The 15,924-nt window shown below is 42.1% G+C and overlaps 1 protein-coding gene across 4 annotated transcripts in view; it reads right to left on the bottom strand.

Moving 5' to 3' along the window:
- The window catches only part of PCNX2 (pecanex 2), a 305,815-nt gene that overhangs the window by 113,562 nt on the left and 176,329 nt on the right, over nucleotides 1–15,924 (bottom strand). For 3 of the 4 annotated variants that reach the window (XM_043596291.1, XM_043596295.1, XM_043596292.1), the window contains exon 21: nucleotides 12,861–13,038. In XM_043596291.1, the coding sequence (XP_043452226.1) occupies nucleotides 12,861–13,038 (178 nt within the window). The remainder of the gene's footprint in view (nucleotides 1–12,860; nucleotides 13,039–15,924) is intronic. The other variant, XM_043596293.1, reaches the window with a different exon arrangement.

The raw sequence follows: 15,924 nt of genomic DNA, 5'->3' as shown, positions 1-15,924 counted from the left end.
ACAATGAAAAAAGATTGAGTTGTCATTCCCACTTTTGCCACAAGAGAAGGCTAAGCAGACTGAAACGCAAGGTCTTCTCGACCCATCAGACAACTGATGTCACAGGGAAAGCTGCCTCTCTGAAAGATTCATTGAGCCCTGCTCATCTGGGGCAGAAGCTTCTAGAGCCATGAAACTGGTAGGAACACTTCATGGTGATTCTAGCAAACTGCTAGAGGCTGAGTGTGGATCAGCATGAGAGTTAGAAACCCCGGGCGCCACAGTCTTAGGGGGCCCTCCCTCTTTTCTACCCCAGAAATCCCAATAGGTCCTTGTGATGGAGAGCCAAGAAAAATCTCTTCAGGGATCTGGCAGGGGGAGGAGATTAACCACTGTGAAACACAATGGCCCAAGCAGAAGGGCAAAGGGCTTTGCCTGAGCCTTATCCGAGTTACGAGTTACGGGGAGGGAATCCCTCCCTCTCCAGCTTACCTCACCTAAAAGAGGAAAAAAACACAGCAACAGAGTCAGGGCTTTAAAGAAATAGATTAAGAATGCTACTACCAGCAAAGGGAGTATAGTGCACTGGGAGGAAAAAAAGCTACACCATTCTGGAAACACTTATGAAGATCCCAGCCCAGAGACACAGATCCAATAAGAGACTGAGATTTAATCGGAAGATAATAGAATACTCTCCCCACCCCCGCCCACCCGCTCCATACCTTACCAGCACACCAACAATGATCCAGTATAGTAACACTAGGTTACTGCTAAAATAACACAAGACACAACTCTCTCTGAGATTTTAGTGAAGTCAAAAATCAAGAAGAGACAAAAACAAGGACGTTAGAAGAAGTTGAAGCATCTGGGACCTACAAATTACAGCAAACATGAAACATAGTCCCTCTCCCAATCGGATTAACAGAAATCCTCACACTAAAGGCATATGCACCTCAGTTTCTATTGCATGATACAACATGTCCTGCTTTCAACAAAAAATTAAGGGTGTGCCAACAGGCGAGGAAAAACAGTCAGAAGAGGCAAAGCAAGAACCAGAACCAGACTCAGATAGGACACAAATGTTGGAATGATCACACAGGGAATAAAAAATAACTGATTAATACGTTTGGAGCTCTAATGGAAAAGTAGATAGCATACAAGAACAGGTATCTAGTATCAACAAAGAAATGGAAACTTTAAGGGGCGCCTGGGTGGCGCAGTCGGTTAAGCATCCAACTTCAGCCAGGTCACGATCTCGCGGTCCGTGAGTTCGAGCCCTGCGTCAGGCTCTGGGCTGATGGCTCAGAGCCTGGAGCCTGCTTCCGATTCTGTGTCTCCCTCTCTCTCTGCCCCTCCCCCGTTCATGCTCTGTCTCTCTCTGTCCCAAAAATAAATAAATGTTGAAAAAAAAAATTTTTTAAAAAGAAATGGAAACTTTACGAAAGGGTAAAGGAAACGTTAGAAATTAAAAACACGATCACAGCAAAAAGGAATGCCTTTATCAGACTCATCAATAGACAGGATATGGTCAAGGAAAGAATCAGTGAGTTTGAAGATAGGTCGATAGAAATTTCCCTGACTGAAATGGAAACAGAAAAACAAAACGAAACAAAAAGAAAATATCTAAGAACTGCGGGACAATAAGAAAAGGTATAACATATGTGTGATTGTAATACCAGAGGAAGAAGAAAGAGTGGAAGAAATATTTGAATAACAGCCAAGAACTTCCAAAATTAATGACAGATACCAAAACACAAACCCAGAAAACTCAAAGAACCAAGCAAGATTGGACACACACACACACACACACACACACACACACACACCCCTAGGCATGTCATAGTCAAGCTTCAGAAAGCTAAAAAGGAGAAAAATCTTGAAATCCAGAAGAAAAAAGACCTTACATATAGAAGAACAAAGAAATTCGAACAGATTTCTCATTAGAATTCATGCAAGCATGGAGAAAGTGGAGTGAAATATTTATTGAAGTGTTGATAGAAAAAACCCTGCCAACCTGGAACTGTACATCCAACAAAATTATTCTCTAAAATTGAAGGGGAAAAAATAAAGATTCTGTAAACAAAACCTGAGGAAATCCATTACCAGCTGACCTTCCCTGCAAGAAATGTTAAAATTTCTTCATGCTGAAGGAAAATGATACAGGTCAGAAACTTAAATCTATATAAAGAAAGAAGTGAAGGTAAAGTAAAATATTTATTATTGTTATTTTACAAGTGATATAAAATATAATTTTTTGTTTAAAGAAATAATAGGAATAATGCATTGGGTGATTTTAAAATATGGATAAAGAAATGAATAACTACTGTGTTGGAAGGACAGGAAGGTGAAGTTGAAAATATTCTGTTAAAAGGTACCTGAGTTAGAAAGTGAAGCATTATAGCATCATTTGATGATGGATTTAGATTAGTTTAAAGTGTACATCATAGGCTTCCACTTTGGGGAGCAGGAAGTACATATCTTTCTCTATTGCTCCTGTTAAATACAACTGAAAATCTTGAAAATGGCTTACTAAATAAACCTAAGAAGACTCTGAAAGTTGGAGAGAAAGGGGGAAACCAGCTAAGGGCCCTGGGATCTGGGGAAATAAATGGTATTGAGTTCCCTGGATTTTTTTTTTCTTTTTAATTTTTTTTTTTTTTACATTTATTTATTTTTGAGACAGAGAGAGACAGAGCATGAACGGGGGAGGGGCAGAGAGAGAGGGAGACACAGAATCGGAAGCAGGCTCCAGGCTCCGAGCCATCAGCCCAAAGCCCGATGCGGGGCTTGAACTCACAGACCGTGAGATCATGACCTGAGTCGAAGTCGGACGTTTAACTGACTGAGCCACCCAGGCGCGCCCTACCCCCCCCGGATTTTCTTTTGACCACGCATTTCACAAATTTAGAGCTAAGCAAGCCAGCAACTCAGAAATGTCAAGAGACATAAACCAAAAAAGCCCAAAATTAAAAAAAAAAAAAGTCTGCTTTCTCTAGCTAAATGACCAGGAAAAGGGCAGCCTAGCAGGGCAAGAAAAATTTAGTAAATAACCTCTTCTACCCTAGAGGAACACCACAGAAGATCTAAAAACCACGCTATGAAAAGACAAGCCCAGAGAACATATATCTAATAAAGGGCTTGTAGCCACAATATGCAAAGAACTCTTACACTCGACAATAAGAAAATAAACCAATTTTAAAATGGGCAAAAAAATCTGGACACTCCAACAAAGAAGATATACAGTTGGCAAATAAGTATATGACAACACCAACAGCACTTGTCTTTAGGGAAATGAAAATGAAAAGGAGATGGCACTATAAATACCTACTAGAATTGCTAAAACCCCCAAAACTGACAGCATAAATCATGTGAGGTAGAGGAACAATAAGAACTCTCATCCATTGTGGCAAAAATGCAGAACAGTAGACAGCACTTTGGAAGATAATTTGGCAGTTTCTTACAAAACTAGACATACTTTTGCCATTAATTTGGCTCTTAGATGTTTATCCGTCTTAATTGAAAATTAAGTCTACACAAAACCTGCAGACAAATGTTCATAGCAGCTTTATTCATAATCACCAAAAACTAGAAAAACCAAGATTTCTTTCAACAGGTGAGCGGATAAACATCCATACAACAGAATACTATTCAACAATAAAAAGGAACGAGCTCTCAAGCCAAAGCCATGCAAAGCCACAGATAAATCATTAATGTATACTGCCAAGTGGATGAAGCCCATGTGAAAAGGCATATGATTCCAATTATATGATATGCTGAAAAAGACAAAACTAAAGCAGTGGTAAACATATCAATGGTTGCCAGAGTTTTGAGAAGAGGAGAGACGAATGAATAGATGAAGCACACGTGATTTTTTAGGGCAAATTATTTTGTAAGATACCCTAATAATGAATGCATGCAATTATAGATTTGCTAAATTCCACAGAAATTTATCACATGAGAAAACTTAACGTATGCAAACTTTTTAATAATCATCTAGGAGGTTGGCGATCTCCAAATGGAATGCAGACAGTGACAAAACAATGTAACTATGGTATAAATGTACGAAATAACCTCACCAAGGGAGGTGGAGGAACAAGGTGCTGACTCAAGTAACTTTGAAAATGAGTGGAATCTGTAAGACTAAAGGCAAAAAGGAACTACATTGCACTTGAGCACTGTGCTCTAGTTGATAAGATTGTTTCCCATGGGGCCACAGGTTGGCAATTATGAAATGACTATACACACACACTAGAACTAAACAGTTAACTAAATGTACAACAGATGATAGAAGTCAGGTTTCTCACTGATGGAGTAGGAAGTAACAGTAAGCAAGGGCGACTGGCCGGAATGATCCCTGTGGTAATGGATTCAACTTGGAGATATCAGTAAGAACTCATGTTTCACTTAATGTAGACACAAGTGGTTACATGCAGAATTATTTCTAGATATGTGTCTATACATGGGTATACACACATATATTCCCTTGCTCTGTTGGCTGAGAGTGCCTGAAATCAATGACACTCAAGTATCAACAAGCACACTTGGGTTCCTGATTTTGGTTTCTAAATACCATTCCCTAATAAAAGAAAGCAGGCCCCCCTTGGAGAAATGGCAAATTTTAGGACCGGGGTGGGACATATGCAAGAACATTTTACATCTTACAGTGGGGGAAAGTAAGAAAGTGCTAACACACACAAACACACACACACACACACACACACACACAGTGGGATTATGTCAAAGTGACACAAAAGCCAACCGAAAGAGCTCCAAATAACCAAAGAGCAACAAGACGGGTAAAGCAATATTGTATTATTACCCAAAGTATGAAATAAATATCTACAAGTCCATTCTGATATAAAAATAGGTAGATAGGTAGATGAGAGATAGACAAATCTCTCATGCAGAAAAATCAAATAATTTTCAAAATAAATCAAACAATTTATTATTTCTTCCATTCCCATCAAGGAAGTAGAATACAACTTCCCACTCCTTGAATGTGAACTACACATAGTGATTTTCCTCCAAGGAACATAGAAAGACTCACAAAAGGATAACTTTACATGGAAAAGCCTGACAAATACTATCTCGCCCAGGTGAAGGTCAACATCAAATGTTAAGTCATGTTGCTAGCATGAATCCTTGATATGATGTGATGAGAATGACACTTTACCTCTGTCATCTGCCTTCCACAAACCCATAACTCAGGTCTCAAAAGCATCACCCAAATTCTAACAGAAAGACATGTCACAATATACCCAACCAATACTCCTCAAAACCGTTAACTTCACGAGAGAAACAACAGAACTATCACTGCCAAGAGGAGCCTAAGGAGGAGGCGGGGCAACTAAGTGCAGTGTGGGTGGAGTCTCGGGTAGAAAAGAAAAAGGACACCTTACAGAAAAACTAAAGAAACTGAGTATGGACTGAGTGAACTGAGTATGGACTTTAGTTGATGAAAACAAATCAACCTTGGCTCCTTAATTGGGACAAATGTGGTAGACTAATGTCAGATGTTAATAATAGGGGACACTGAGTATGTGGTGTGTGGGAACTCCACTACCTTTACATCTTCTCTATGAATCTAAAATTATTCCAAAGTAAGTTTATATAAAACAAACCCTCTGGCCCCTCTGTTGAGAAGGGGCTGTAGTAGCAGGGGTGGAGGCAGAGAGGCCTGTTAGAAGGCTGCTACCGTAACGCAGGGGAGGGAGAGGGTGGCTGGCACCAAAGTGGTGGCAGCGGGTGGCGAAAACTCAGAGGCACCGGGTGTGTATTTTCAAAGGTTCACGTCTGAGTAGGGAGCTGAGAAAGCAGTCAGAATCTTAGGGTGCCTGATGAGGAAACTTAACTCTCTGTTGTTTGTAATTATTCCATCTCTCCCAACAGGCTAAGCTCTGTGAGGGCATTTCTTTCTGCGGAAGCACCTCCCTTCCTCAGGCAGCACTAAATAATAATTGCTGAATCAAATTCTCTATGTCGTATGCTGAGATCCTACATGTCTCCTTAACTTCAGTTTGGGTACAGCACCTCAAAGAACACAGATGAGTCAATAGCCAAGCAAATATGGCTCTCTTCTACATATCTTACCAAAGGAGACCCTTGCTTTCAAAAACCTGCCTAATCGACTTTCACACTGATTGGCATTTATATTTGCGCCGTAAAACTTACTGGTGAGTCCCACAACCCAATGAACACTGAAGGCCAGTACACTCCTGATAAATCCCCCCACTGGAGTTGAATGATCAACAACAGGTCTTTACGCTGGTTGCCCAGGCCGTATCAGTTTTACTTCTCAGTATAATGATCTTTTTACTCAATTAAATATTGCATACACTGATGCAATATGAGAACAAACAATATGAGCAGGTACAGAACAGGGTGTTTCTATCACAGTAAAGTTGAATGCCGAGAGCTTGAGGAAGACCTCTCTAAAAATACTGTTGTGGACTTAGGTATGAAAGAAAGGAGATTTGGGAACAAAGAAATGTGAACTGCTCTCAGACGTTCAGAGGTAACTTTCACTTCTCACTTCAAGTAGAATTTAAGAAACAGAAATGGGCACTGAACATCCTAGAAAACACATTCTGGGCATGGTTCGTGCAGTAAGAGCAAATAGTCCTCATTCTGTAGATTCCTACTCAAAGATAAGGCTTCAAAAGACTGGCAATAAGAGTTCATATACAAGTTTTGTACTTTAATCAAATTATAAGGTAGGCAGGTATCATTTATTATAATTTCCTGCTTACGTTTTTCAGTGAACCAACCAACCACCCACTATAATTTAGTTGAGTATAGAGTTTCTACTGCGCTGTGATCATTCTTCCCACTCATCACCATTCTCTTTTTCTCTCTTACCATTTCTTACTCATCTATCCTTTTAAATGACAACCAGGCTGCTAGTATGTGATCCAGATAGATTTCCTACAGAAAGTTGCAGAGGATTTGAAAGCTTTATCACAGCAGACTTCATTTCCTTGAAGACAGGACATTGTTGGGCCATAAAGAACGCTCCAGGCCCTATGGGTTGATGTTATTACAGGAGTTAGTCTCGTCTAGTAGAGAGGAAATTGCGAGATGACCTTACTGAAGATTCCAGAGTTATGAAAAAGATCAATAAACCTGACAAGTCCCGTTTCCTTTCCTGCTTACCATTATATGCCGCACTTGATCTTGTTTCGAGAGTGTCACTTCTCATACCTATTTCTTGAACTCTGGTCACCCCTGTTGGAAGGAATGTAAATCTTTTGGAAGGATTCTCTATTGAGATTCTTTTATGTATATGCTATTGACCCGGCAATTCCCATCGTGGGAATCTGTTTCACAGACGCTTGTGTGTTTCCTAACACCAACAGTTAGTTTTGATCTCGTGTAGTCAAATGCAGTAGCATCAGACACTTCTTGTCTAGCCTCGTTTTCTTCTGTCCCTGGCTCCTAGTCCCTACAGTTTGGTTAGGATTCAAGGGAGGTATGGGCAAGAAGTCTAGGCTTCATTAACTACGGAACTCACATCCCTCTGGCCACTGCCCCTGGTTCATGAATGAACACATGACACCAAAGGAGTCAATGAGACTCTTCCCTAAGACTTTGGCTGAAATCATTAGGAAAGATGCTTTCTCTTCTTTCTGGGATTTTTAGGTATAAGAATGCTGTGAACCTAGAACTGTTGGTGACCATAGTTACACCACATGGATAGACACAACCTAAGAATGAAGCCAGCAGAGTAGAGATGGACAGCCAGCATGAGGACAAGAAGGAGAAATAACAACAACAACAGAATTTCAAGGCCATCATTTAAGCCTCTGGATCACCCAACTGGTTATGTGAACAGTTTGATTCCCTTTTGTCATGAAGCCAGATGGAATCTGTGAACAAATTAGTCCCAACTACTACAGAAAAAATCTATAAACAAACTAAATGTTTATCATAGGGGAATGGCTAGTCAAATTATGATATGCGCTATGGAATACTATGAAGGCATCAAACAGAAGACGCCACATTAGATGGATAGTCATGGAAGTCTCTGAGATATGTTTTTAAGTAACAAAGTAAAAAATGTGTAAAGAATGATCCTCTTTAAATCTGTGTATCTCTGTGTGTGTGTGTGAATTTTTAGGAAAACAGAATGGAAGGAATTATTCTGAAATGTTTACCATCATTAGGGAGAGGAGGGGGGTTAAGAAGCGATGAATGTTGTATAAGACAGACTTGCTTTGTATTTTTCCATTGGTTTTCTAATTTTATTACAATGAGCATGCATTTATGCATTCGTTATGCAAATTAAAATATTTAAATGGAAAAAAAATCCCGTTCCCAGGGTTAATTAGTTTGGGTCCTCATCGCTTCTCATTATACAATTCAGCACATCTAGAACCAAGATTATTTTCCCCGCTCATCTAGTTAGTGACAGCACTAGTTACTAGAGTGGCGATCTGAGAGCTCCCAGTGGTGGCTCTTCCTCCCAAAGTCCACTGCATCCCAGTGGTCACTAAATTTACCAGGTCCACCTCCCACACCCTCCTGGAACGTGTCCCCTTCTCTCTCACTTCTGCCACTGCAGTTCGAGCTGTCACTATGAGTCGCCTGCATTACTGCGATCCTCTCCTACCCAATTTCCAAAACCCATGCTTTCTCATCTTTTATCACTCCCACAAAGAGATGTTTCTAACATGCAATTCTGATCCTGCTACTCCTCACTTAACAACCTTCAGCCAAAGTAGGAGTGAAGTCCAAACCCTGACACATAGCCTGCCGGACCTTTTGCCATCTGACCTGGGACACCCGCTGCTTCATCCGTCACCACTCGCCCCCGCCATGTGTTCATGCTTACCAAGGGTCTTGCGGATCCCAGAACATGCCAAACTCTCTCTTGCTTCTGTGCCTTTGCACATGCTGTTCCCTTGATGCAGCTCACTTTTCCCTGCCTTCCTTGCCTGACTCACTCCCCCCTTCTTCAAAGCTCAAGGTGAGCATCACTGTTTCTGATTCTCCTGGGTGGGACTGGGTACGCTTTATGTGCCCTCTCGAAATTCTCTGCCATGGCCACCTTCCTTATCACATTTACTGTAATTATCTCCTTACCTCTGTGCCTTCTTTTCAGAGTCCCCAAGCAGGGGAGGCCGTGTCACAAAGCGCAGCCTCAGAGAAGAATCCTGCGCTACCATTTTATACCTACGAGATGTTTCGACGACTAACTTAAATTCTGTGCCTCTGCTCGTCTGTACCAGGAACAGTATCTTACCATAAAGGACCGAGCACATCAATATGTATAAAGTGCTGAAAACAGCACCTGACCCATGGAAAGTACCAGATAAAGACGTCTGTCTACCTTTCGTATCATTAGTAATCTTTATGCCCTAGTTCAATGCTTAATAATGCTTAAGGGATGTTAAATAAGTGAACAGTTACTTTGTTGAACAAAGTTTTCTGAACAAATGCTTTCGTAAAAGCATGCATTCCCAAACAAGAGGTTCCATTTTAATGCAAGACTTTCTACCTACATACAGAAAACAAAAAGGGAAATGTCCTTTAGAAACTCTGGTTCCAAATCATTTGAATGGCAGTTGCAGTCGCCTGTAACAGAGCCACAACTCATGGCCCCGGTGTGATTATTCATGTAGCTTCATATAAAAGCAGCTTCACCCGTTAGTGTTAATTTGCTAGATGGTAAGAGAGCTACCTCCCATGCTGAACCAATGGCCTGTAGAATTTTGTAGTCAGTGCATTCTGCAAATGCTGGCAGAATTATCCTCTGGCAGGATTCTGTAAAGTCCTACTTTTACAACTAAGCATTACTAGAAATGTCAAGGCAGAGTGGTTTCTAGGAACTTTTTCAAGACCAGTGAGAGAGCACAAAAGCAGCTTTGTTGTCTTTGATCCTGTCGTAACCGAGTACCCGTACTTGGAGTATGCTTTCTGCCCCGCCAAGGACCTAGATGCCCCAGAAATGCGACAAATTAATTACAGCAGTTAATTCTTGAAAGGAAACGCTGACTGATGGGGCTGGACTGAAAGAGAGAGGGGACTGAGAATACACGGGAGCGGGGGAGGATGGCCTGACATCTCAAAGGTGATGCACCACCTGGGTGTAGGCTTGGAATACCACACATCTCGAGAGGGGATATGGGATATCCCCCTCTGGCCATTCCCCAGGAGCCCAGGATGCCGTAACTGTGAATGCCCCGCCCTCCTGTCAATGCTTGGCCGGTGTTAATTCTTTCCCACTGGACTCTGGAACTCATTATGTCCTGTTTTTCATTTTTCTCTAGGTCTGGCAGGCTGCAGAGACTAGCCAACATCCACCTTCCAGACCTTGGGGCACAATTTTTTTTAAAGGTATATTTAAATGATGAGAAAGAAGAGAAAGCATCAGTTGGGAATTACAGGCAGGATATTTACCGGAAACATTAACTGTGGGTCCCACTCATCGCCACCACTGTCTTCTGTCACTAATTTCTGCTGGCTCCCCCGCCCCCCCCCCCCGAAGATCTCCAATGCTGTCTCTTTAACGACCTATTTTTATTTTGTTTCTCATTCCAGACAATGGACTCTTCCCAGCTCTCTCAAGATCAAGCATGAGCAAGCATCAGAGGGAGTTAGGGATGTTTCAGGACTGACTCGCTATAGAGTATGCTGATTTTTCTAGCTTTTGTTCTTATCCCCAGCCTAAAAGCAAACTATTGAAATTACATGTGCTAATGTTCCCACAATTAGAGAAAATAGGAATGCGGCTACTATAGTTCTGTCTGACTTTATTAGTGTTTGAACTCTGACTTCAAAAAGATTATGGCAAGTGAAAGTCAAATGCTTGCAGCCGCTAAGTTTGCACGGAGTTAGTTTCAGACTGTGTCCTGTCCCACGCTGCTCACGATGCACAGGATGGCACCAAGTGTCAGTGGGGGAAGGCTGCCTGTGCTCCAGGAAATGAAAATCACTGTTCCTGCTGTGGATGTACAATCACTTAGAAGCCAGGCCCTTAAGACTTTTACAGTGAGACCCTCACTCCTCTCTGTCATGCCTGTGTTCACCTGGGGCGTCTCACTTTACAGAGAGATTCTTAAGTGGAGCTCAGTGTGGAAAACCAGCCACGCTCCTCCCCACACTAAACAGCGCATAACTTCTGTTTTTCTACTTACAATGGCTCTACAAATTCTGCCTTGCATTTGGGAAGCACATCTTACTTAAAGACTTCTTTCAATCCTCTCAATGCCCGGGCAAGACTGCCATCCTTACTTTCAATTTTATCAGAAACCGCGGGTCAGAAAGGCATGTAAATAACACCATGTCAAAACAGAAACAATGCCAGAGCTGGGAATTCAATACATCCTGACACATTTTGCATCTGATTATAAGCTCTTACCCCCTGCAAGTGGTAAAGTTATTTATAATAACTTCTAAAATGCTTTACAGATCATAGGATATAGTTTTACATTTATTATGTGAAATAAAGGCAATTGATACATAGTGAAGGAAAACAGAATATGGAAGCCTGTGATTTGAACCGCGAGAAAATTGGGATAACTTTATCAACACCAAACAGAACTCAAACACAGAAGAAATGTTTGCGGGAAAAGGACCAAGACCAGGGCTCTGGAATAAGAGGTAGGCTGCAAAAGTAATAATAGCACAGAGCATGTGACAAACGACACAAGAAGGGACTCGGGCAGCTGAAAAATCGGAGTTCAGCCTGAGTTATAAGAGGAAACGCGCACGTCTGATAGGGTGAGGACATTACTCACAGGGCATCGTTAGGACAATATGAGAGTTTTGAAATTTTGTTACCTAAAATAAGCAAAGAGAAAGGTAGAAGAAAACGGTAAGTAAGAAAGAGAAACATTTAACAGAACAGATTCAAAAAGAGGTAAAAGATGAAGTTCAGGAAAAAAGATCTTAAAATTAATAAATTATTAATCAAAAGCGGGGGAGGGGCTGGTTAAGTCAAGCTGAGGGCAGACACCGGCGGCCACCGTGTTAAAGATAGCGCGTGAGGGGGCGCCTGGGTGGCACAGTCGGTTAAGCGTCTGACTTCAGCCAGGTCACGATCTCGCGGTGCGTGAGTTCAAGCCCCGCATCGGGCTCTGGGCTGATGGCTCAGAGCCTGGAGCCTGTTTCCGATTCTGTGTCTCCCTCTCTCTCTGCCCCTCCCCCGTTCATGCTCTGCCTCTCTCTGTCCCAAAAATAAATAAACGTTGAAAAAAAAAAGATAGCGCGTGAGGAAGCCAGATGTGAAGTGACAGGGTCAGTTTATTGACCAGGAGTTGTTCCAAATTCCTTTTCATTTCTGTTTACAAACCCTGGCTTTGCGAGGTGCTCAGAATACACTCAGGTGAGGATCCAGCGGATTTTATCCACCCCCCCCCCCGCCATGTTCGACCTCCAATTCCATCCCCCTATTTTGCCTGAACTATGATTAGGATTTCTCATTGCCTGTGTATCTTGACCTAACACACGCCAAGAAGAATGAAAATAATCCAAGAGACCTGGTTCTTGGATACCAGGTCACAAGTTTTACCTCAAATGCTAGCTAATTTAAAAAAAAAAATCTGTCTGGCTGCTAATCTTTAATTCAGAGCATTTTGAGGTCTAGGGAAGTTCTGTAATGAGATTGCTAACAGACGCAAAGATCATAAAATTTCAAAATTTCAAGCAACAGTAAATGGCTAATTCATTGTAATTAGTGATTTTTGGCAAATTACGTGGCATATTTGTATTCCACGGGGAAATGTCCCTCAAGCGGTAGCAGGAGTGTGACATGCATATGTAATTCAATTTAATTTCACTCCACAATTTTCTTTAAAGGAAAATGTTTACAGCTCTTGAAACCTATGGTGAGAAACGCCCCTTTTAAATTTGAAAATGAACAAAATGGAGAACTAACTTGCCTTGCTGAACACAATGGACACCATGAAGAAATCCAGTAAGAAACTCTCTGACAGATCTTTGTAGTCAAAATGGAAAAAGATCGCAGTGAAGCTCACGTGAATAAACTGATGAGCGGGGTTACAGAAGGAGGTCCTTAGCAGCTTCATGCCGGCAACGATCATCAGGAAAATGTCCCAGCTGGTGGAAAGGAAAGAAAGGAAGCGGTCAAGGACGGCGAAGTACCAGGTGAGTCACAATAGCTAATGTTTCTTGAGCATTTACTGTGCACGGTGCACTTTACAGGCATGAAAAGCCAAGACTGGTGGGGAAGGGGGACACAGGGGCGGAGGATGGTGTGGGGGGAGGCTCTGTCATTATCCACATTTGTCAGAGGAGCAAAACGGGGTCTTAGAGTTTGGGTCCCTTGTCTAAGATCTCATGGGAGGGGCAGGGCGGAGTGAGGATTGAAACTCAGTCCGAAAGGACTCTCAAGCACAGACCCTTGGCCTTGAGAAGAAGCTCCTTCCTGCCACATGATCTTCATGGTCCCCTGTCTCTCAGCAAGGACACAGAGCTCCCTTGGAGCTTATCTGAAGGACTCCTGCAGCGACAGGTTCTGCAGAAAGTTTGATGGCAAGTGAGGAAACAGCATGCTGTCCCTCTTTGTGTCCGCTCAGTGTATGCTTTTTTATTATGAAAGAATCTTACTGACGCAGTGATATAATAGTAGCTAATATTAAATTCGGAAAAGAAATAAAACCCCGGTATCTCATCACAGACCTTTTTGCCTTTACATGTTAATTTCTAATATTTTTCAGCATATTTACCTCCCTGGTAAATGTAAGCTCTTTGGACTCCTCCCACCCCACACACTTTTTTTTTCCTGCTGAAAATGATACCATTGACATTTTTCCCCCCATGGCATTGGCCTTTTTAGTTAAGGAACTCATCAAAGCAGTCCAGCAAGGAGATAACCAGGACTTTGCTTCAAGGCCTGGGCTCCTGGATGCTCTTGTCTGGGGAGTCAGGTCATTAACCTGTATAGGGAGCATGTGTTATATGAACAATTCCAGCAGATGCTGAAGCCAACAATGAATAATCTAACTACCTTAAGCTTGGGAAGTTAATGATAACAGCTAAGAATATCCTGACAGAGCACACAGCCACTTCCTGGAGGGGTCTGTCTTTCTGAAGGAAGGCTTTGCGCATTTTGGGCAGATTCCTGCACCGTCCCACTGCAATAAAATCCTACTTGCAAACTCAAAAGAAAGGCAGAGATGGGAATACTTTCCAGTGAATGGTTGCACTTAAAAGAGAGAGGTTTTCTCCCCCTGGCTAAATACAGAAAACTGGAGCTATGCCTCAATTTCCCTCAGCCTAGAGGGATCCCCGGGCTCTGGACCCTTTTCAGCATTATTATTATCTTGTCCCAGGATGAGGGCATTCGAAAAACGCTTTTAAAGTCTTTGCACCTATCAGGTGCAACACTGTCATTTCTGTTGTCAAAAAGATCTAATAACGTTGGCAATTCCATTTGCCTTGATGTGATATTTCGTATGCCTTCAGACCGAGGGCTACAATTGTTTTCACTTTGCCTGAGGATGCACCCAGTGAGATTTGCTCAAGGCTCATCCGAGGAAAACTAGTCCTTGATTACATACAGATTTGGGCTGAGTGGGCATGTTTTCATGTAACTTCAACATAAAACCCTCAGGGTTCCTGCAGCAAAGTTGCGCACTGCTCCAGAACCCACCTTTCTTTTCCTTCTATTTCCTGATGAAAATACAGTATAAAGACATGACTTTGGGGCCAGTTGCCTTTGACAACAGCCCAGGATACAAGAATGTCTATGCCCAATGACAAGGCATCTTAAGGTTAGGGGTATTCTTATTTGGGTTTTCACAGGAGACTGATGATTTTGGAGGTTATTCAGGCCAAATCTAAGTGAGGGTCAACTCTTAACTTTGTGTTCTCTGTGACTACGGTTAAAACGAAGAGCATTAATTTTTTGCTTATCAATGATGACTGGTTAACACTATGGGAGGTCTTAAGGACTGAATTTTATGGCCTTTATAACATCGCAAGACTAATGATCACAGTTAAAGTAGTTCAGAGACTATTGTAGGCTCAGCTGAAGGTTTAATAAAGGCTTATGTGGCAGTCAGTGAACACGGCCTGGAACAGCTGCAAAGCATCCATTTAGATCAGGCTGGGAAATATAAATACCTAACAAGATATCACAATTTACCCATTCATCCATTTACCAGTCCCGGCTTGATCACCCATCTACCTAGCCTTCTACCATTTACTAGGGGGGGGGTAGTATTAAAAGTCGAATAAGAAGTCATGCCTGTTGCTGAGGGGTTCACTGCCTAACTATCAGGTACAGTGGTTCTCAGTGCAGGTAGGCTGGGGGATTCTATAGTTAGAAACAGGTTTCTGGGTGATACTGACATACAGACTCCTGCTGTCCTCTTTTAGAACAGCTGGTCTAATGGGGTACTTGAAATTACTATTTAAAAAAATTTTGAGCTTATTTATTTATTTTGAGAGAAACAGAGACAGTGTGGGCAGAGGAGGGGCAGAGAGAGAGAGAGAGAGAGAGAGAGAATAATGAGCAGGCTTCATGCTGTCAGCACAGAGCCCGATGCGGGGCTCGAACTCACAAAACTGTGAGATCATGACCTGACCCAAAAACCAAGAGTTGGACACTTAACTGACTGAGCCACCCAGGCACCCTAAAATTACTTTCAAGGCTTCATTTGGATGCCTCAAGAATATGAAGGAATTGTCAGCTTTTGGTTCTAAGTAGAATAGTTCTGTTGGTGTCATCTTGGATTTGAGACTATTTGGAGGGACATAGCTAAGGTGCTACTTTCTGATATTAGTGTCTGGAAAAAACATTATAGGGGGTAGAGAGTATTATTACTTGAAACTGGACTCTCTCCAAACTCTTTGACTCTGCCTGATTCCCAACCCTAGTGTCCAGCCTCTGCCAACAGCCAGAATTGGAGGGCCTCAACCTGCAGGCTTAGCTTAAGGTCCCAGTCCTGAGGTTGGAAAGCGAGCAAACTTTAAGTCCTT

This window comes from Prionailurus bengalensis, chromosome D2 (genome assembly GCF_016509475.1).
Source record: "Prionailurus bengalensis isolate Pbe53 chromosome D2, Fcat_Pben_1.1_paternal_pri, whole genome shotgun sequence".
NCBI lineage: Eukaryota > Metazoa > Chordata > Mammalia > Carnivora > Felidae > Prionailurus > Prionailurus bengalensis.
Note: the sequence above shows the minus strand (reverse complement) of the source record. Positions and strands in the feature narration are given on the sequence as shown.